Source organism: Poecilia mexicana, unplaced genomic scaffold (genome assembly GCF_051168715.1).
Source record: "Poecilia mexicana isolate PSO_F unplaced genomic scaffold, ASM5116871v1 scaffold_10, whole genome shotgun sequence".
Lineage (NCBI taxonomy): Eukaryota > Metazoa > Chordata > Actinopteri > Cyprinodontiformes > Poeciliidae > Poecilia > Poecilia mexicana.
In genome coordinates, this window is record NW_028263379.1 from 19,183,483 (window position 1) to 19,206,213 (window position 22,731).

The 22,731-nt window shown below is 40.5% G+C and overlaps 2 protein-coding genes across 3 annotated transcripts in view; one reads left to right on the plus strand and one right to left on the minus strand.

Annotated features, from left to right (window-relative positions):
* The window catches only part of kcnip1a (Kv channel interacting protein 1 a), a 34,788-nt gene extending 21,346 nt beyond the window's left edge, over positions 1–13,442 (plus strand). For both annotated transcript variants that reach the window (XM_015001302.2, XM_015001303.2), the window contains exons 2-8: positions 9,552–9,676; positions 10,047–10,116; positions 10,199–10,269; positions 10,387–10,494; positions 10,595–10,699; positions 11,520–11,582; positions 12,002–13,442. In XM_015001302.2, coding sequence (XP_014856788.1) covers positions 9,552–9,676; positions 10,047–10,116; positions 10,199–10,269; positions 10,387–10,494; positions 10,595–10,699; positions 11,520–11,582; positions 12,002–12,049 — 590 coding nt within the window. In that variant the 3' untranslated portion in view covers positions 12,050–13,442. The remainder of the gene's footprint in view (positions 1–9,551; positions 9,677–10,046; positions 10,117–10,198; positions 10,270–10,386; positions 10,495–10,594; positions 10,700–11,519; positions 11,583–12,001) is intronic.
* A 44-nt stretch (positions 13,443–13,486) lies between these two features.
* Positions 13,487–17,707, minus strand: tlx3a (T cell leukemia homeobox 3a). Its single transcript, XM_015001300.2, has 3 exons — positions 16,399–17,707; positions 15,115–15,352; positions 13,487–14,626 (listed from the first exon to the last, which is right to left on the minus strand). Exons 1-3 carry the CDS (start codon positions 16,823–16,825, stop codon positions 14,443–14,445), a joined length of 849 nt encoding a protein of 282 aa, XP_014856786.1. The 5' UTR covers positions 16,826–17,707; the 3' UTR covers positions 13,487–14,442.
* Positions 17,708–22,731: the final 5,024 nt, after the last annotated feature.

A 22,731-nucleotide genomic window follows, 5' to 3' on the forward strand; every position in this document is an offset into this window, starting at 1 on the left:
TTAAATGTATTAAATCTAAAAATTGTCACTTTTCTGGCACTGAAATCCATACATTGATCGAACTGTTTGGTAGATGATGCGCATTTACACAATTTCTCCCCATTTGGAAACCGGCATCCACATTTATCTAAATAGGCTTAAAACTTTTAAAGTATGACAGGAGGAAGCTGCTCTGAGTTTTTCCTGCTCTACAAACATTTCCTTGACCTGGAAAAAGTTAGCTCACTTTGCACCTGCTAACCTTAAAAACTGTAACATCAGCAGTAATGGTTTGCATTGAGCTGTGAAACTCCACTCATTTATCTAGATAGTGTCAGAACTTTCTTTAGGAAAATGTGTTACTTTTGTTTGCGGTGGCAATATGATAAATTATTTAACAATGAATATTAATGTAGTGCAATACTGGTGCTAACAATAAAGCCTCCACTTTGCAAATTTTTAAAGCAGATGCCTTTAACTAAAAAGCGTAAGAGCAGCTTTTGTGTTGACGCGTCTCAAAACATAAAAGTATAACATAAAATATGGCATATATTTTGCATTTTAAATAAAATGCACAGATGAGGTTTTTTTTTTCTGAGATATATAAGCAGCTGGTCCCAATTTACTATATTCACATTTAAAGAAAATTACGCTTGGTTGAGGTAGTATTAAATCAAAAAGAGAGAGGGGGGAAGATTATCCAACTTGATGCAGAACTTATGATTTAAAAAAAAAGCTCTTATAAAAAGCAACAAAACAAGTGCAGATCTGGAGGTAAACCTGTATTTTGTGTCTTTTACTTGTTAAGCTATATGATTTGATTGCAAGATTTCTGAGAGAATGAAAACAAGCGTCTGTTTGAAGCTACACCTGTTGGGGCTGTTTGTGTTGAAATCACAACTTTGATTCATGTGATCCATCTCTAGTTTCACAACCACCTCCCACACACAAACCCCTTTGTCTCTTCATATTCTGTTTTCTTCTATTTTTCTCAGCATCACAAAAGCTCTGCTGGGATTTTTTTGTTTACCGTATTTTCTGCACTATAAGGCGCACCGGATTAATAGGCGCACCTTCAATGAATGGCCTATTTTAAAACTTTTTTCATATATAAGGCCCACTGCATTATAAGGCGCATAGAATAGATGCTACAGGAGAGGCTGGAGTTATGTTATGCATCCACTAGATGGAGCTGCACTAAAGGGAATGTCAACAAAACTATCCAACTCCGGTTGGCGAGGAGAGCCATCCGCGATTGGCCCGGGCGTGGCCGGACGATGGTCACCCTTCTCGGTTCGTGCACAGCATGTTGTGGAGAACGTGGTGCTAAATGACCTGTAGACGACCTGATTCTAGATGGTCGGTAGGTAGATGGGTCAGTCAAACTTTATTAATGCCCGCGTTCTGACAACTATCCCAGCATGCACCGCGCGTTTCTTGTTGTGGCTCAATATTGGTCCATATATGTGGTGCACCTGATCATAAGGCGCACTGTCAGCTTTTGAGGAAATTGAAGGTTTTTAGGTGCGCCTCATAGTGCGGAAAATACGGTATTTATTTTTTTACATTTACACTTCCAGCTTCAGAATTTTCTAGCACAAAACAAAAACATCCATCCGTTTATTGTCTGTACCTGGTTCTCCTTGCGGGGTTGTGGAGGGCTCCTGTCTCCAGCGGTCTTTAGGTGAGAGGTGGGGTTACAACCCGGACAGGTTGCCAGTTCATCACAGGCCAACATACAAACATCCAAACACACTCATACCTAAGTACAACTTATAAATAACAACTAAGTTAACAGCCATGTTTCGATCCTCAGGAACAAATATCTGTAATTGAGACTGAGCTGATTTGTAGGTTAATTCGTAAGCTGTTTCATATGATTCTAAGGCTGAAATGGTTCCTTGTTTATGTTATAAAACATTATCCTTTTTTTAATCTGTAGACAGGTTTGCCTTTCATATGCACTGGTGAAACAATTTTCATGTTCATAAAAACTCAAAATATATGTGACTTTTCATCTTCACTTATTGAGTTGCATAACATTAAATATTTCCAGCTACTTTAGAGGTTTTGACCAGGATCATTATTATGTTTATGTCCTATTATGAAAAAACATTTCTTTAATATTTTAGGAAGGAAACTCCCAATAAATCTGCAATATTACACCCAGAGTCCCAGACACATTTTTTTGTCAGGACAGCAATTTGCTCACTTCATAATTCTATGTAAATCACCATCTCAGTGTAAGTTTTAACTGCAGAACCGAATACTCTTGTCTGTTTTTATCCTGCATGGCCTTTAAGTCCTTCAGAGCAAATCGGTGGCTCTCAGGCAGCTGTAGCACTTGACTGTCAACAAACAACTAATTCCTTCAGGGCTCAATGGTGTAATCAATGCCACACTAAGTCAAATCTGTAATGCACAGAGTAGCATTAACACACCTGATGGTTCTGTTGGTAGCAAGCCTCCCACACCTTGTGACCGAAAGGTTAGAGTCCTTGTCAAACGGCGTTTTGACTAAAATCCGAGAGGTTAGAGTCCTTGTCAAACGGCGTTTTGACTAAAATCCAAAGGGTTGGAGTCCCAGTTGACGGCGTCTCAACTAAAATTCTACAGCTTTTTATTTCTCTTTCTCACTGTTTACGTTTTAATTATATATTTTTTTCTTTTTAAATCTCTTTCCAATGTTTTTGATGTTTTTATGTTTTTTAAAAAAATCTCTTTCTGTTTTTAATTTAATTATGTAAAGCACTTTGAAATGCCTTGCTGCTGAAATGTGCTATACAAATAAAATTTGATTGATTGATTGATTGATTGATTGATTGTGACACCTGTATTGCAAATGTTTGCAAATATTCTATTTTATGATTTAAAGCAACAAGTGGTCATAAATTAGCTTTTCATTTTGCAGCACAGTAAACTGCATTCAGCCTGGTTTGTCCTCTGCTAAGTTGACATCCCCTACCATATGATGTTAAAGGTTAGATTTTAGTGTCACGTCATATAAGATGTGACCCTTATATGATTATGTTCTGTTTGTGGTAACTGATCTCTTAGACCAAGTGTGGCGCTCTGTGCTTTAGCATGCATTTTTGACTGCAGAGGTTATCTTCATCTGCTGTGTTTGTGCATCTTGTCAAATAGAGGTGTTGCTTAGTAACTTCAGTTTACAACCTGAATGGGAGAAATGGTAATTGGCATTAAAAGTGAAGCTCACATTAATTAATATTATTTGAAATGTCTCATGAAAAAAGATTAAATGTTAATATTTCATCTAAATGAAATTCTTCTTAGTCTGTAGCTGTAACTCAGGAGCCTAAAGTAAGTGATGACTGTGGTGCAGCAGAGCCCCCTGCAGGCAGCATGATGGAAGCTTCACTTGAGTTTTTTTCTGGTTCCTTTTATCATCAACATTTTCATGTAATCATTTGGCTGAAGAAGCAACTTACAAGGGCCAAGCTTCTAAACAGTGAGATACTGTCAGACCACAGCAGGATGAAACATGAAGATTACCAGTGAGCGTCTTTGGAGGTTGCCGAATGAAAACAGCTGGCTTGTTTGTAGAGATGGATGCAAAACAAAGTTTCTGTTTTTTCTCCATTCGTCTTTGCAAACTGGCTGAATCTCAGTCAGACTGGATGGAGATCTGACTGTAGGTCAGGATCTCCAGTCCTTAAGGGCCAGTGTCCTGCTACTTGTAGATGTGTCCCTTGTCCTAAACACTTGAATTAAATGGTGAAGCTGCCTCATTAGCATGCCGCCAAGGTCTCTGGAGATCTGCTAATGAGCTAATATTGGAGCCAGGTGTGCTGAAGCAGAGATAAGTTGCGGGACACTTTGAGGACTGTAGTTTCAACCTGTTGATCTAAGCCATCAAATTGTGTGTTTAGGGTCTCTGTTTGACTGGATGCTGAACCTCCCGGGTCTCAAAGTTTCCCTGTTCTTGGCTCGAGACATTTTCCCATTAACTCTAACTAGGTTCCCTGGCACTGCTGAACCAACATATCCCCATGGCAGGAAACTGACTCCACAATGTGTTCAGGCTGAAGTGCAGTGTTGGCGTTTCTTCACACTGAACTTTTTTGCATGTAAAACCAAAACAATTAAATGCCACAAATGTAAAATCACACCCTTAATCAAAGCTTCTTTAAATATCTAGTTTAATTGAGCAAAAACAGATCCAACTTGACTTAGTGTTCATGTTTGAAGTATTTTAAATAAGCTATGGGCTTTTCCAATCCAAGATTACAGCTTGATCGACGCCTGCGCAAGATGTTGTAGCTCTACCATGTAAGCTTCATATTTTAGGAACAAATAATTTATCATAAAATAAGCTCTTGGTTTGTTTCTCTCTCTGAGACATTGGCTGGATGTCAAGCTTCAAACATTGACGGTGTGTTGGTTTGTGCTGCCCCCTGGTGGTGTTTAGAAGTTTCATGTTGTTGCCAGTTTAGATCGACCCCATAACAACTGCAGCTCAGTCAATTTAATCACTACGTATTTTGATTTTTTTTAAAGGAAATACACACCTTAGAGTAAGACTTCAGCTTGTTTAGTCAGAAATGTCACTTTGATCTAAATAGTTTCTGCTCAGTGAAGATGACCGTATGTAAATGGGAAGCAATTAATCTAGTGCTGATCTGTTTGGGAACACGCAGATAAATGACCCCATACAGCTGAAGGTGAATTCATCAGTGTCACTGTGCAGAACAGAGTGGACCCTCCAGTTAAAATACAGCTCCAAGCAGTGAAGGACACAGAGACTGTAATAAGACTGAGAACAAAGGGTTGAGGAGGACAGAAAGAGAGTTACTGGGATGGAGAAAAGGTCGGGACATGGGAGGGAGACGCTTCGGGGACATGGAGAGATAAGGGGATAAAAAGAAGCAGAGGAGTGCAGATGTTTCTGTAGCAGTGGAGGAGCCTCATGGCGACTCAAAGTTCATGGGGGCTGTTCCAAAGTTACTTGTTCTTGGTTATCTTTATGTGAAGTTGTCATTAGTGAGAGATGAGAATGGAAGGAGAGGAGCAGAGGGACAGCAGCTTACAGACGATAGCCATCGTTCTGCTGTGTTGTGGTGCCGCCAAAATGCTGCACCTGCTGGGAGTCATCGCTGTGGAGGGTGAGTTTTACTACGGCTGCAATCCAGGTCTGATTCAGTCAGAAGAATAACAGCTTCAACACCAAGTTTAGGGAAGAGAAAGATCACAGAATGACTAAACGGGATTGATTGTGCTTCTTGACCTATTGCTACTTCTTAGCGTAAGTTATTTAGTTGTAGTTCCTGAACGATTGTGTATTTTCTGCTCTTTGTTCCAAAATTTTGCAACAACTTAATTTTTTTGCCATTGTTTCCCTTATTCCTCTGTAGTTTTGCAAACAAAGCTGACATTGCATAGCAGAGGATATATAATTGCACTGTTGATCAAACTCATTTGTCTGTGAAATAAACAGTTGAATGTAAACGCATGTATTTATGTGTTCAGTCATTTCATGGCGTTATACTTACCCTCTAATTAAAATCCTATTTATCAACTTATATAGGAGAACATTGAAGACTATTCATTCCACACAGATGGCACAAAACATCAACTCTGCTAATCTAATCTATTTTGCACATCTGAATAATATATAATGAAGAACTGCTTAACTCGATTAGATCCTCTGCAACACATGCTGCTACCGTTATGCCCAGGACGCAATTTCAAAGATAGAAAATAATTGCTGTAAATTCATTTTTGGGAAGATATAATGATCTCAGAAAGAGGATATAGTGGTTGCTTCAATTCAGGAACGAACCCTAATTGGATTGATTGGATTCAAACTTTTGCTACGTAGAACGAGAGTACAGTTGTGTCGGTCTCATGTTGCACTTTGTAATGTTTTGCATGAAAGCGATTTGCTTTAAAGGGTTTTGTTGTATACTTGCTGTTGCTTGGTGTGTCTCTCTCTAAATGCAGTCCTTGGTAAGGACACCATAAAGTCTGACTTCTCTGCTTAATGAAGCTTGCGACCTTCAGCGGCATCTTAGGGAGTCGAACAGATTCAGAGAGGAAACATTAGAGGTGATACAGTATTTTAGGTTCTGTTAGGCAACAAATGTTGCGTCGTTCAGGAGAGTTATAGCTCAATAAAAGGATGTCTTATCTTTACAGCGTTGGGTTTGTAATGGTATTTAAAGACTCAGTAGGCTCCCGATCTGAGTTCTGAACATCTGTAGCATTAACTTGGCTGCTTTTAAACTAGCAGTAAGTAAAGTTCAAACCCAACTTTCTCGAGATGTATAAAGGGTGTAAACATTTTTGTGCCTTGTATGCTGGATTTTAATTGTTTAACTAGAGACTGCGACAAAACTCAGAATAACCGTAGCTGCATCGCAACCTTGTCCTCATGATTTATTGGGAGAACGAACTTGGAGAGGCGCTGGAGTAATGAGGCTTTGCAAAGCCCTAATGGTTTTCCCACAGATATAAAAATGTCTCAATTTCAAAACTGCCAATGTTTCAAAGTCCTGATTGCAAAGAACACAATGAACCTGAAGCTACACATTAATCAAAAGCTGAAATAAAAGGTTCTGATCGCATTTTATGCTTCAAATCCACTGCTACTAAAACTATTAGATCAAATCAAAAGAATATCCACATCTAGAAGTAAAGATTTCATCCAACTGGAGCTGAGATTTTGTATTTTGAACAAGAACTTTCAAGGAAGTGAAAAAGTTATTTTCACTTATGTTAAATTGCACCATGCAATGTTTTCTAACCCGTGTTATTTACTGGGGGGTTCCTGTACCACAGTGCTGCAGCCATAAGTCCCAGAGCAGATATTTTATGTAAGGCAGATACATTTCTAATATTAGATCCTCATCCTACGCTTCTGTCTCTCTTCGACATCATCTTGAAAGGGCCTTCATTAAACATCACTTTTTATTATCTAAACATCTCCGAGATTTCTTCCTCTTTTTTGCTCCCGGCTTTTATTACTTCCCATTATGACCACTTTATCATATTCTGAATTTTTATTAGCACTTCTAATAAATTATGCACAGTTATAACAGTATGCATAATTATTACTTTGCAGATGGCTAAGGGGTCTGAGAGCTGTGAAGATGGGTTTGTTAGAGAGAAGAGATGGAGGGGAAGGTATTTGATTTTATGCCGGGATGTTCACCTTTCGCCGTGTGTGAGAGAGAAGTAAGTGGTGTGTCTTTTCTCCCCTCCCCTGCAGCGAGGTGGATAATGAGTTGGTAATGATGGGGCCCAACAGAGGACGAACACGGAGCTGCTGATCTGACCTCTACCTCTCTGCAGCACCATGTCTCATCCTCTCTTCTACTGATTAACTGGAAGAATTTAACAAAAGCAAAATAAGGCTGCACAAAGGCTGAGCTCACTTTGGAGGATCATGTTGGTTCTTGCCATTTTTATATTGTAGGATGTGAAGATTTTTATTTATTTATTTATTTTGGCAGAATGGAGAGGTCTTAAGTTTTAAGTTGATGGTGTGTTGTGATTGGAAGCATGAAACACATGAGAGTTTATCTCTATTGTTACGTTGTTTTCACTGTAATTCAGTGATTCAAGAATTTATTCCCATCCATCCATCCATCCATCCATCCATCCATCCATCCATCCATCCATCCATCCATCCATCCATCCATCCATCCATCCATCCATCCATCCATCCATCCATCCATCCATCCATCCATCCATCCATCCATCCATCCATCCATCCATTCATTTTCTTCCGCTTATCCGGGGTCGGGTCGCGGGGGCAGCAGCTTCAGAAGGGAGGCCCCTTCTCCCCAGCCACTTCTTCCAGCTCCTCCGGGGAAACCCCAAGGCATTCCCAGGCCAGCCGAGAGACATAGTCCCTCCAGCGTGTCCCAAGTCGCATGCCGCTTCGCCCGCCGGTACCCATCAGCTGCTTCTGGAGTCCCACAGGCCAAAAAGGCCTGATAGGACTCCTTCAGTTTGACAGCATCCCTCACCAAAGGTGTCCACCAACAGGTTCGCGGGATGCCGCTGTGACAGGCACCAACAACCTTGCGGCCGCAGCTCCGATAAGCCGCCTCGGCAATGGTCCACTCAGACTCAATATCCCCCACCTCCCCCTGAACGTGTTCAATGTTCTGCTGGAGATGGGAGTTAAAGCTCCGTGTCACAGGGCACTCCGCCAGACATTCCCAGCAGACCCTCACTACACGTTTGGGCCTGCCATGTCTGACCGGCTTCCTCCCCCACCACCGGAGCCAACTCACCACCAGGTAGTGGTCAGTGGACAGCTCCGCACCTCTCTTCACCCGAGTGTCCAAAACATACGGCCGCAGATCCGATGAAACGATGACAAAATCGATCATCGAACTGCGGCCTAGGGTGTCCTGGTGCCAAGTGTACATATGGACACCCTTATGCCTGAATATGGTGTTCTTGATGGAAAATCTGTGACGAGCACAGAAGTCCAACAACAGAACACCACTCGAGTTCAGATCGGGGGGCGAGGGGGCGTTCCTCCCAACCACGCCCCTCCAGGTCTCACTGTCATTGCCCACGTGAGCGTTGAAGTCCCCCAGCAGAACAAGGGAGTCCCCAGGAGGAGCACTCTCCAGTACCCCCTCTAAGGACTCCAAGAAGGGTGGGTAATCTGAACTGCTGTTCGGCCCGTAAGCACAGACAACAGTCAGAAGCCGTCCCCCCACCCGTAGGCGGAGGGAGGCTACCCTCTCGTTCACCCGGGTAAACCCCAACGTACAGGCGCCAAGATGGGAGGCAACAAGTATGCCCGCTCCTGCCCGGCGCCTCTCACCGTGGGCAACTCCAGAGTGAAAGTACGTCTAGCCCCTCTCAAGGAGACTGGTTCCAGAACCAGAGCCATGCGTTGAGGTGAGGCCGACTATTTCTAGCCAAAACCTCTCCGCCTCGCACACCAGCTCCGGTTCCTTCCCCACCAGAGAGGTGACATTCCACGTCCCAAGAGCCAGCTTCTGCAGCCAAGGATCAGACTGCCAGGGTCCCCTCCCTCGGCTGCCGCCCGTAACACAAGGCACCCGACCCCTTTGGCCCTCCGACAGGTGGGGGGCCCATTGGAAGGGGGACCCGGGTCTCCTCTTCGGGCTGAGCCTGGCTGGGCTCCGTGGGTAAAAGCCCGGCCACCAGGTGCTCGCCATAGTGCCCCACCTCCAGGCCTGGCTCCAGAGTGGGGCCCCGGTGACCCACGTTCGGGCGAGGGAACGCCAGATCCAAAGATATTTTCCATCATAAGGGTCTTCAGGCTGCGCTTTGTCTGGTTCCTCACCTAGGACCTGTCTGCCTTGGGTGACCCTACCAGGGGCATAAAGCCCCAGACAGCATAGCTCCTAGGATCATTGGGACACTCAAACCCCTCCACGATGATAAGGTGGCAGCCCAAGGCTTGTTATTTATTCCCAACTAAATAAAATCTTTATAAAGACTAAATGCAATAAATGCAGGTAGATGCAATTTTGCTTTCTTTTTTCCCCCCTGAAAACAATTTAAAAAAAGAAACAGTTGTAATGTTAACTGGAAGTGTTCGTCTTTTTTTTTCTTTTCAGACAAAGCCGACGATGACTTGGAGATGACCATCGTGTGCCATCGGCCGGAGGGCCTCGACCAGCTCGAAGCTCAAACCAACTTCAGTAAAAGAGAGCTCCAGGTTCTCTACCGGGGCTTCAAGAACGTGAGAGACTTTACGAGTGCAATGAAAACAAGACGTCAGACTGTTTATCGTCTCTAAATATATGACATCTTCAATCCTGCAAACTATCATATTAGGTCATTTTTTAACAAGCTAACAAAGGTGAAGAAAGAGGTGCACATTAAGCTAATGCTACGCAATACAACAATAAAAAATGTCTGTATCGGAACATTAACTTGTCTTATGTTGTGTAAATTTACTCAAGTTATTCAACTCCATTCTTTCCTTCTTAATATATGTAAATATATTAATAACACAGTAACATTATATCCAGTTTGTCTTCATGTCTGATTCTTGTTTCAGGCACATCCCACTCACCTCTGTCCGTTTCTCTGCCCCTCTCTCCTTCCAGGAATGTCCCAGTGGAGTTGTTAACGAGGAAACCTTCAAGCAAATCTACTCTCAGTTTTTTCCACATGGGGGTGAGGAGGACTGTGTGTCACCTTTGCTTCTGTGTTGATTCAATTCGTTTTACTCACTGGCGCTTTTTATCTGTTGCTCCAGACGCCAGCACTTACGCCCACTACCTGTTCAATGCTTTTGACACCGGCAACACAGGATCAATAAAGTTTGAGGTTTGGTTTATTCCTCTTCACAGCTCTGGCTGGTTGTCACCATGTGAAGATATTTCCCCCCCCCCTCTCTGCGGTTTTCCAGTTTGTGATTTCATCTTTGTGTCTGTTTTTCCCCAGGACTTTGTTACAGCTTTATCCATCCTCCTAAGAGGTTCTGTCACAGAGAAACTCCAGTGGACCTTTAATCTCTACGACATCAACAGAGATGGATACATCAACAAAGAGGTTTGCGATATATTTTTTTCTTTTTCATCTTTTTATTTCAGCACTGGGCTTTTACACCTCAGACCTCTTCAAGTCTCGTCTTTTGTTGTTTTTTTCACAGGAGATGACAGACATCGTCAGAGCAATATATGACATGATGGGGAAATACACATACCCTGTCCTGAAAACTGATGCACCCAAACAACATGTGGATGCCTTCTTCCAAGTATGAACATTGTGACTTCTACATCTAAATCTGCTAAAACACGAACACAGAAAACTATTTAGAAGTTAGGAAAAGTATGATTTTATGGAAATGTCCAAACTAAACGTAATGCTAATCCCACAATTTTGTGTCATAATGCAGAAGTATTTTAGACATGCAGCGTCTTGCAAAAGCGTTAAGAATTTACAGTTTTTCCAATGTTATGTTGAGTTAAAACTTTTCTGGGATTTTATGTGAGAGACTAACACAAATTAGTACATAATTGTGAAGTGATCAAGTGCTGAAGGGCCTAGTGATAACTCTGGAGTTATCTGAATTTAGGATTTCAATCAAAGTATTTTAGAATGGCCCAGTCAAAGTCCAGACCAAAGCCCAGTTAAGAGACTGTGGCTAAATCTGAACTGTTTGACACAAAATGAATTCTCCCTGTCACCCAGAATGTGCTAGAATGGCCAAGTCAAAGTCCAGAGCTCGATAAATATTAAGAATTTGCAACAATACATTTGCAACAAAAGTTGCAAATTTATGCTCATAGATACTCCAATCCATTGTTTTCAAAGAATCTGCAAAAACATGGTGCAACAAGGTGCATTATTTGGAAAACGTGCCACACGTTTCAGATGGAATTGTAAAAGAATATCCAAATCCTTACATATTTTCTTTCCACTTCACAGTTGTTGTGCTCATGATCTAACACATAAAATCCAAATAAAATATCCTAATGTGACAAAATGTGGACATTTCAATTATTACTTTGGTAAAGGCACAATATATTTGCAATATCCTTGACTGTCTTCAACGTGCATTCATCTGTCCACAGAAAATGGACAAAAATCGAGACGGTGTTGTCACGCTTGATGAATTCATCCTTTCTTGTCAAGAGGTAGAGTTCATCTTTCAAAGTATCTAAACTGAGAGGAGATGTACACAGTCTTTGAAATTATTATTTATAAAAAATATTAAAACTCTGAGTTGTAGTTTTGTTTTTATTTCTAAAAGCCAAAACCACTTTCTCCGGATTTGACCATCTGAAATATCTGCACAATATTATCCCTCCAATAAAACTAACTTTACTCACCATTCATTAAAGGCCTCCCACCTTTGCAAGTCTCACTATAGTGGCTATTAATTATGGTCTTTGCTATCTTCCATATCCGTGTGTTTGTGTTGAGAGAGATCATTAAGCTTTTATTACCTTATACCGCCCCCTAGTGGCTTGTAAAATGAATTAAAGGGTGATTGTTGGATGGCTCTCTTATCTGAAGTCAGCTTTTTAATTTCGTTTTTTTTTTCTTTGCACAGGATGAAAACATCATGAGGTCTCTGCAGCTTTTTGAAAATGTCATCTAAATGGCAAATGCCAGGAGGGGTGCGGAGCAACAGATGAAAACACAGAGCAAGAGACGAGGGAAGAAAAAGGATAAGGAGAATGAAAGACGGACAAGAGTTTGCAGGAGCAAAAAACATCAAAACCTCAGAGAGAAGCGAAACAAGGAGCTTTAACTGCCACTTTGGATTTCGAAATGTATCTCTGGAGAACAAACCTTCACTGGTTTTTGAAATCATCTTTCAGATTCATTTGGTCGTTCTCTGAGTGTCTACCTTGTCTCTGTCTCCTTCGTTTGTCACTGTTGTGGCTTACTTTCAGCTTGGACTGTATTTGGTTGGGGTTTTTTTTCTTCTTCTTCTTTTATTGCCACTGTGTAAATATGCAGTCAGTCTCTCCTTTGGACCAGTCTGTCTCTTTGTTTTGAACTAAAAAGCAGCTTACAGATGAACTATCCTAAGCAACGATCTGTTTACAGCATTATTTCACGTAACAGTGCAGCAAAAATGAGCAAGTTTATGAAGCATGTAGGGCAGATGCCCACATTATACTGTATTTGGTGTGTATTTGCAAAGTTGTGGGCAGAATATTTTGTCTTAATGCTTACATTTGAGAACACATAACTTTGCAACGTTGAACTAAGTGTCCGTTAAGACATCATAAGTCAGTTCCTGAGCGTTCTAACAACTAAGCTGTGTTATAGGTATTTAATTGTTGTTTTTGTGGCTTTTTCTTACTGTCTGATGTCTGCCTGTGTTTCTTACTCTGATACCCGTCTGTCCTGTTGTCTGAGTGGCTATAACTCTGTAATTATGCTGCCTGTCTCGATATCTGCTGAATAAAGAGCTCATCAGTCGGCTTCCAGATAGAGAGCAACACATATGCATGTTCTTGTGTGTTTGTTTGTGGAGCCATAACGTCAACGTCCCGCTTGCAAAGCTGTTTAATTTCGGGCATGTGCATAAATCAGTTCATGTGGAGGATCCTTCAGTGAAAAGAAGCATGTTTTAGAGAGACGGGGAAAAAGTTTCATCTTCGGCTCTGTCTTGTTCAAAAACCAAACACTGACTCAGAGTGACCAACATTTCACTGTGAGGGGAGGAAGGATGACGGAGGAAGGCAAAGATCCGAGAGCTAGACCTCAACACTGACTCTGGAGGAAAGGAAGCCATTTTTCAAACAAGAGCCATCATTTTTGATGATTGAGCCGGAATGAAAGATCTAAATATTTCGCTTTTACTCACTGTGCTAAGTCAGTAAAGTCATCTAAACGAGTTGCAGAAATCCAGACAAGACGACAGAGAGGTAGACAGGCATATAAACAATTTAAACTGTCGTTTCAAATGATGTGTGTATTGAAATATTGTATAAAGTCATATTTATCAATAAACTTTTCAGGGAAAAAAGAAACAAAAACACCAACTCATGTCATGTTTTACAATTCTACTCCACATGCTTGCTTCCCCCACCTTCTTTACCTTATTATAATAACAGAGTTAAAAACCTGAAAATCTTTTTTTTTTTTTTTGTGCACCAGAAAAGGAGCGAGAATGAAAAACAAAAGATCACAACAACAGTTTATAATATTATTTACACATGTACAGTGAAAGTACAAAACAGAGTTTTCTGGCTCAATTCAAAAACATAATAATGTGCATATGAAAAGACTTTAGCAACATCTCTGAGCATGCATCACTCCCTTTATTATCTTAATTTACAGCATGGGTGAGATTTTCCTATTTCCTGAAGCCTGTCTTCGTTTTATTACAGCTCAAACCACGTTTTCCACCCAAAATGCAATATTTTTGGCATCTTTTTGTTTGGCCCAAGTGTTGCTTTTTCTATGTGCAGGTTTACATGTGCAGGTCTGTGAGAGTGCATTAAAAAGAAGTACTTTATGAATGGGACCTGAAAAAGCACCACAAAAATGAAAAAATGATGAGAAACAATATCAGCTTTTGTCTCTGCTTTGACACGTTTTGCAGAGCCGACGCACCCAGAAATGGGTGTTAAGAGAAAGCACACTCATAAAACAATATAATCTCATGTTTTACAGTGTGACATTAATTACATCCCTCATACAAACTGCATACAAGACATTTTCCTCCCCGTCTTATTCCAATGAACAGAATAAGTGCAAGCATATGCGAACAAATAGAGTGGCAGATTTTTTTTAATCAGTCTGTTTCAAATTTGTTTAGCAAAGTTCTGATTTTTTTTCCACCCAAGGTGGAAAACAAAAATAATCCACAGTTTCTGCTTCAGAGTACACGTCACTCACCAGAATTTCATGTCCCGTTCTACAATCCTCTGCTTTAAATAGACGGGACCCATGTTTCAGTCTCAAGTCACATTTGCTCCTCCATACAGCATGAATCAAAGTAAGTCCCAGTGGTTTCATTTAATTTATCTGTCCCTATTCCCTGTCCTCGGCCCACGGCTGGAGGTTCTGCAGAGCGTACAGGGAGGAGTTATGGGCGCACAGTGGATCCGACACCGCGGATTCGCTCAGGGACTTCTGGAGGGCGGACTGCTGCAGCTGTAGGATCAGGCGATTGGCCTGCTGACGCTCCGCCTCCCTCTCCTCGGCTGTTTGTCTCCTGAAAGACGACAGGAGGAATAAAACATTTAGGAAGTCATTGCAACGGGAAACAAATGGCGTTAAAGATCACAGAGAAAGACAGAATGCTTCGGCCATGAATTTCAGTTTGATAAACCCGAGGCTTAAGGAATCCAAGGATCTGTCTTAAGCTAAGTTTGCAAAGTTTCATAGATAGATAGATAGATAGATAGATAGATAGATAGATAGATAGATAGATAGATAGATAGATAGATAGATAGATAGATAGATAGATAGATAGATAGATAGATAGATAGATAGATAGATAGATAGATAGATAGATAGAACTTTCTTAAACCGTTATAAATATTTCTTGAAAAGTTATGTTTGCATGAAATAAATAAAATTAAGCTAGTTTTTTTTTGTTTTGTTTTTTTGAAAAAGGAAAAACAAGTAAATATTATAGTTATACACAAGCTCAGGGGCGAAACAGAGCAACTTCAATACTGTCTTAAGTTTCCTACCAACCTCCACTTGGTTCTGCGGTTCTGAAACCAGGTTTTGACCTGCGCGTCGGTCATCTTCAGGCTCTTGGCCAGAGCCGCCCGCTCGGCGCTGGCCAGATACTTCTGCCTGTGGAAGCGCTTCTCCAGCTCGCAGATCTGGACTCTGGAAAAGGAGGTTCTGGGCTTTTTCCGCTTCGGAGGCGTCCGGTTCTGATACGGGTGACCTATCCGCCGAGTGACTGCAAAAGGAACCAGAGCCGCTGCAAGGCGGAAGGGAGAAGATGAGCGAAAAATCTAGGAAATACACTCACAAATTGTAACACACACTCCTTCGGTTCATGAGGTCCAAGGCCGAAGATCACTCGTCATGTACGCCATGTTGTACTACATACAGCTTCCTATTTATCTGGTCTCTTTATTAAGATAAAAGTTAACTAACAGGGCTTTTATATATATATATATATATATATATATATATATATATATATATATATATATATATATACACACACACACACACACACACACTAGAGTTATAAACAATACATTTTAGAGAAAAATAATTAAATGAAACTACTTTGGCCTCTTCTAGATCATTTGCTATTTTTATAAGCTATTATTTATAATTACAACAACAATAATTCAGGACCATAATTCAGAACAATTGAAACATTAAACATTCCCTCTCTATATGCTATGTTGTTGACTTTTAATTTTTTTTATACGCTGAATTCAGCACATGGTAACACTGGTTTTATGTAGTACAGTGTTATTATCAGTATTAATACTCATAGTAGACATTTTTTCGATTTGTTTTGTGGGAAAGATGTTATTATTTTTATTCAAATCGATTTCTTGATATTCAATTATTCAATTTTGCTCTTTTCATCTGATGTGTAAAATCCTAGACTGAACCAACTATGAACCTGAATCAGAAGCACAGAGCAGTGTCTAAAGTAAGTTTGGACCTTTCCATTTTGCCACTTTTTGCATACATTTATTGTACATTCATTTGTATTAAATATCAGCGCTTCTGCTGCTCTATGAATATTTTTTGTTGAATTGAGCTGAGTCGTGTTGATGTTTAATGTTATGAATAATAATTTCTTCTTGTGGCTTTTGGTGCCCAATTCTTTAAACAAGTAAATTCATTTTTTTTAACTGTTCATATAATGAACAAAGCCCTGCCTCTTGGGTGGAAACAACCAGCTGCGTGTAGTTATATTGGTGAAGGAGCCGTTATTGCCGTTTTAAACGTGATCAAATATTAATGAGGGGATCCCATTAGGTCTGCCAGCTGGCCTACCTGATATTCTGTCCTTGGCGAACCTGTTTCCTATCCAAGGGAAGCACAATCCTCCAAACCCGGGAACAGCGCTCTGGACAGGTGCCGGGGGTCCCGGGGCCGTTACAGGTCTGTGAGCGGGAACTCGTATCACACCCCGGCTGCCCAGGCTCCTGTTCTCTCCGTACGAACCCGAAGCATCCGCTGGAGGCATGATCCCAGAGAGGGAGATGGACAGCGCCGTGTATGAGGGCGCGTTGTTACCGCTCGGGTTTCCTAAGCTATAATAGGCGTCCCCGTTGCTTAAATCCGATCCACTCTGTCTGCCCGGCGTGCGCCCGCTCTCCGGCTCCGAACCGGCTCCCAGAATCTGGTCGATGCCGAAGCTGATGGGTTCGTGGTTGACTGGTTTTGGAGGAGGACTCGGCGCGCTTGGTGCTTGCTCCATCCCTCGCTCGGTCGCTGAAAGGATGGGGGAAACGTGGAGAAAGAGCTTTCAAAAGGGAATCACAATGTTGTCAAACTGTACCAAAATTCATCGTGAAAAGTCTCTCCATCGCTGGGCATGTCCAAGAAAAAAAAAAAAAATCAGCGCGTACTCTCTAACAGGCCTCCTCTGGAGCACTGAGTCCTCTCTGCCGAAAGTTTGATGGGCGTTTGGAGAGATGTGACGCTCTGTTCTCCTCTCAGCGCGTCAAAGCGCTCCGTCTTGGAGCTCCGTCCTCCTCCATCCCTCTACACCTTTCATTGGCTGGCACCGGAATGACTGATTGAATGTCAGCAGAGGGGAAGGCCCAGGCTTTGGCACAATAATCAAGATTTCCCATCACCACGAGTGTCATAGTGTTTTATATGTATATATGGTAAGATATCGCATCTTTAGGCCTTGTGAGTGAGTCAGAGTTTCATTTAACGATCTTTAACAACATAAATACAGAAGAAGACGCGCGCTTTAACTAAAAAAAAAAAAAAAAAAAAAAAAGACTAAAGAACTAAAATGAATGTGATTATTTCCGACAAATTACAAACTATTACCTCTGATATCGGTGTCCAAAACACTCATTTATAAGTTTTGTTGCCTTTAGACTGAACTGGTCATAATGTGAGCTTTTCAAGCAAGACATACATTGAGCCTCATTTGTCCTCTTGCTTTTTCTGACACATCTTCAGACTCTATTATCTCACATATATACGTGAATAAGAATCTCCCAAGAAAACGGTCTCGTAGCTTTAAAACTGTAAGATAGAGATCACTTGTGCAGAATGTTTCATGACAGACTTGAAATGAATAAAACACGTCAGATAAAAAAAAAGAAGAAAAAAAAAAACGTTCCTCCTTAATGTCGTTTAAACTGTTGAATAAATGCAGGTTTTTAATTTCATCATGTTACAAGGCTAAACGTGTAGCCGGAAATGTTTTTGTCATGTTTTTTTTTTGAACAAAGGAACATCAGAAATGCGTTTTGATTGCAATCCAGTGCGCAATTACGCACCTTTATTCGATCACAAGACAAACCATTTCATTGCTCTTTGAAATAAAAAGGGTGCGTGTTGAGCACTGGCAGAAAACGAGCAGCACCCATTGAGCTTGGCAAACACTTCCTTTACGCGGCCTTATTTGTTCCCGTGATAGCCAGTACCACATTAAATGACCTGACAAGGGAAAGCCACGGGCTACTCCAGATAAAGTGTCCGGGCTCTGGAAGCTGCTAAGCGCTCAGATTCAATGTAACAGGCGCCCAAAGTGACCGGCTAATCTCATTTTCACTAACTTGTCTCATGGACAGACAAATGTGCATCGGCTTTGGATGCGGCAGGTGGCTTTTTAAGCGATCACATTACAGCACTTTAACAAACGGATGGCTCACATATTTGCATGTTCAGACTCTTAACTCTATTTTTAATATTTTAAGCAGAAGAAATCTCTATATTTTTTTTATATTAACGCGGATCATTTTGTGTTTTTATTCCTTTTTTGTCAAATATTTTTTTACAACCAAAGGGGAAAAAAACATCTAACTGAGTGTATTTATAATTAATTTTTTTTAAATCCTCAAAATATTGACAAAGCATATTGTCGTTCAGCTGCAATATGTGAGGCCATGTTCTTCAAATTCAAATGGGAATATAAATATACCTCACATCAGATATATACTTTTGAAAAAGTCACATCCTGCCTCTTACAATAAAGTGTTATAAAGCAATATGATGGGATAGGACAAGGCCCGAGGTGTTTGTTTGGCAATATGGACAGAGTCAGAGTGTTGGCTGCTTCACTCTGACCATATGTGAGCTCACCGGTGGCTTTTGATGGGGGAGAATTGGTCTGTTAAAGCTGTCATCGTTTTAGACAATTTTATGTTTCTCTCGACGACTCTTGCAGCTAAATCATGTAGCTTATTAAAACATATTCTAACATTCCTCGACAATGTATTAGGCATAATTGGTCATATGTTACGATCCCGACACTTGTTGAACAGTTGGTGCGCTGAATTTAGTTTGAGATAATAATAATAATAATAATAATAATAATAAAAGACGAGTAGCCGAACACCATCAACTTTACCAAAGGATCATGATGTAGCGAAATTAAGATTTCAGTGCTTTTATTTCGAAGAAAAGACACAAAACTTGAACTGTACCGATAAAAAGATTTTCAAGGTGTTACAACAAAATAATAATAATGATTAAAAAAAAGTCCATAAACCACAAATCAAACAAAATCGACGTAGATTTTACAGACGTTCCCTGGGAAATTTCCATTGTTGTCACTGTACATTTATTGCTGGGTGAGTGTGTTTCACATCCATCTGAAGGTTATAAAGTATTCATAAAAACATTTTTTAAAATACGTATCCGTATAGAAACTGCAACATTTTGGGTTTATTATACTTGTATTAGAAAGAAAATGCATGGAACAACAGCATGGAAACGCAGATCCTATAATGTAAACTGGGTTTACAGTTCTGACACTCTGAACGATTAGAAACCTGGTTTTGCTTTTGAAAAAGTAAATAAACATGCAAAGGAAGGCGATCACAATCAGTAGGTCGCCAGAGGCTGATGATCTACAGCTGGTGTTGCTAAGAGGGAGGAAGCAAACCTAGAACCAAAGAGCAAAATAAAACAGTTCAGATGGATAAAAATGTGTAAAAACAAGACAAAAAAATATTCTAAGAAAAAAAAAACAGGACTCCAAAGTGTGTTGTCCATTAAGAATCTAATAATGTGTTACAATAAAAGTAAAAATCGACAATAAATACATTGGATTGATGTTAAGAAAAAATATTACAAACAAATCCTCCATTCAAATCAGTCTGTATTTTTCACCCCGTGATGTCAGGTGAGCGTTTTTCATATCCAGCGATCAAAGGCATGAAAGTACATATTTTATATCCAAACATATTCATTTTCGACGTGTGTGTTTATTTATTATTTTTATGTTTATTTATCTAGGGAAATTACCTTTAGGATGAATTCGCCTTCACCGAATACCTGCTTTTTCCAAACATGAAGAATTATTGTATTTTGTTAGTGACCACACACAAGGTGTCCCATTCACTGAAGAAGATTGGTGTTGGTAATCTGTTACAATCCAGAGATGTCGAAACGTCATATTTCACCTCACCATGAAGCTCCACAGCTCACGTCCTGACACCTCATATGGATTTATTAATAGTGAGGAGAGCGCCAGCCCAGAAAAGCCCCAAAAGTACATTCGGCGCTAAGCCAGTCTTAAGGTCATCTCGTTCAGACCAAAAATATTTAGTTTCTTAAAAGCTGCAGCCCGCATGAACAATTGCACAGACATCAATCCTCCTTTCTAGTTTTTTTTTCTTTCTTTCTTTCCAGAGGCAATATAAAAGCTGACACCCTGATTCCAAAAGTCCCAAAAAGAAGCGACAACAAAAGAGTGAAAGAGTGCGATTTGTTTGAGAAATTACCACTTGATCTGCATAATCGGGGGGTTTTGGGCTGCAGCTCGGTACCCGGGGGCTGCGTTTTTATTGCGCGTCTCCTCGCCGTTATCAATTTCAGCGGAGCGCCTGACTTTTTAAAAGGAGGGGACGAGGCCGGCTGCCTCTGAATAATGAATGACACGCTTTTATATTGTCGCTAAAGTGCCCGTGATGTTACAATATGAAAAGGCAGCGGTAAGTAATAGTGCATTTAAGGGGGATGTAGTGTATTATTATGATGTAAAAGAGAAGGAGGGAGAGGGAGACGAGCGGAGAGCGGCACCGGGAGAAAGACAGAGATTGTTTTATTACAATAAGAGGAGATGAGTTTGCCTCGCAGCGAAATGGGGACCAGTTAATGAAACTTTACCGCAGCTAACGATTTCCCCTCCCTCGCTCTAAAAACCCGCCCTTATGAAATATTTAAACTATTTAATATAGGTAGTATTAAGACACTTGCATCGGCCATATGACAGCATTTAAAAAGCTGTGAATTTTTTAAACTTGGGCAAACAAAAGCTTCACTGTCCAACTTCCCTTCGACTCGTCCAGCAAAAGTCATACAAATCGGCTGAAAAGCGTGATAGGAAACAGTGATTTACTAATTTCTCCATCTTTTTCTCACGGAGACATAAGCTCCTCGCATTAACATAAGCCTGTCTTTAATGGGTGGGACGGACAACCCTCGGTGAAGGAGGGATAGTGTTTCATATTGACATGCTCAGTGGGATTGTTGGATGAGGAGAGAGCAATGGGATCCCCCATCAGGGACCGGACAGGACTATCATCATCATCATCAGTGGCGGTTCTTGCATGAATGCCACCCTGGACACCAACTCCCCCCGAAACACATGACCTCTCACTCAAACAGTATTTGAGGAAAAAATAAGTTGAGATATAATATTTTATGTAACTTTTAAGAAACTTTAAGAACAAATATATATACATATATATGTGTGTGTGTATGTGTAAGTGTGTGTGTGTGTGTGTGTGTGTGTGTGTGTGTGTGTGTGTGTGTATGTTATTTGCTAGTGAAATGCTTCCAAAGAATTACCTCAATGTGTTTCTCATGCCAGAAAGATACAGGAATAACTTTTTTTTTGTGGGTTTTATAGAAAAAGTGTTAGTTATAAAAAAATACAGAAATCTCATATAATGTCTTAAGATTTATTTCTGCATAGAACAGTTCAGTTTAGTACAATCATTATAAGTTTCCAAGATTAACAAATGTTACCCAGTGTACAGCTATATTTTACTTGGAAGTTGTGCCGTGACGGGGGATGGGTGCTCTTGCTTCCTCACTGACAAGTAAAAAAGCAAAACAAAACCCACATTGTGTGCGAATTGACATATTTCCTTTTAAAATGGTGCCCTGAGTGGAGAGCCTTATCACCCATATCAAAGACCACAACAGTTCATCAAGTGTCTTTCCTCGGCTGCTACTAAAAGACTGGTGTGCTGCTCCGCACGCATGGACACAATTCATGTGACAGACAGTTAAAAAGCAGGGGGAAAAAAACACCTAAAATGTCACTGTAAATGTCACTTATTTCGCCTGGAAGATATTAAAGGATTTTAATTACCAGATATGAAGGTTACAGTCCCTAAAGAGTCTCTTTATTGGAGGAGATATATTTTATTCCTCTCTAAAAGACAGATGACAGCAAAAGTTTAGCGCTCAATATGTTGCAGCAGCTTATTGTAAAAACAGATTTTTTTTTTTTTTTTTTTTTTTTTTAATTGTGGGGTCTTTGCACATATTCACATTCAAATATTCCCTGATGGGTATTTGTTTCACTTCACATCGCATTCTGGCTGCTCATGAGGAAGAATATGCTTCTTCTCTGCGTGAGAGCTCAGACCATGTTCATCTGTCTGATGGTTGAATGCATGGCTGCCTCTTCACGCTGGTTAAAAGTCATGGAGGGAGGGAGAAGAGGAAGACAGCAAAAAAAAAAAAAAAAAAAAAAAAAAGGAAGTACAGGCAACCACACTGAGGTAAATTATAGGGATGGACGAAAGCAGAATCAGGATGGCTGAGTCTGGGATGTGAAGGAAAGAGTTAAAGCATTACTGATGATCATTTAGGGATGATGATAATTGAACACATGGTTTGAGTTTGGACACAAGGATTCCCCTCAGAGTTGTCTCTTCCTATTTGTGGGTGAGTTAACCTTTGTGTTATCAGGCTGTGAGTGCTAAGTAAAAGTTTCTCTGCTTTTAAGTCATCGATCCAACACGGAAAAGCATTCGCAGATATCCTGCTGACAAAATGACTGATGTAATCAATTAGTTTGTTATTGCTTTAATTGCATATGAGTGATTTATCTCTGAGAGAGGTGCTTTGGAGGCAGGGTTTGTGTTTAAGAGCAGCTGATTACTCCCGAACGCCCCA

Coding starts and splice junctions, on each gene's coding strand:
- tlx3a (XM_015001300.2), bottom strand. CDS start 16,825: ATGGAGCAAGCACCAAGCGCGCCGAGTCCTCCTCCAAAACCAGTCAAC. Junction 15,353..16,398: donor CGCCAAGGACAGAATATCAG/GTAGGCCAGCTG, acceptor TCCGCCTTGCAG/CGGCTCTGGTTCCTTTTGCA. Junction 14,627..15,114: donor AACCGCAGAACCAAGTGGAG/GTTGGTAGGAAA, acceptor GTCGTCTTTCAG/GAGACAAACAGCCGAGGAGA.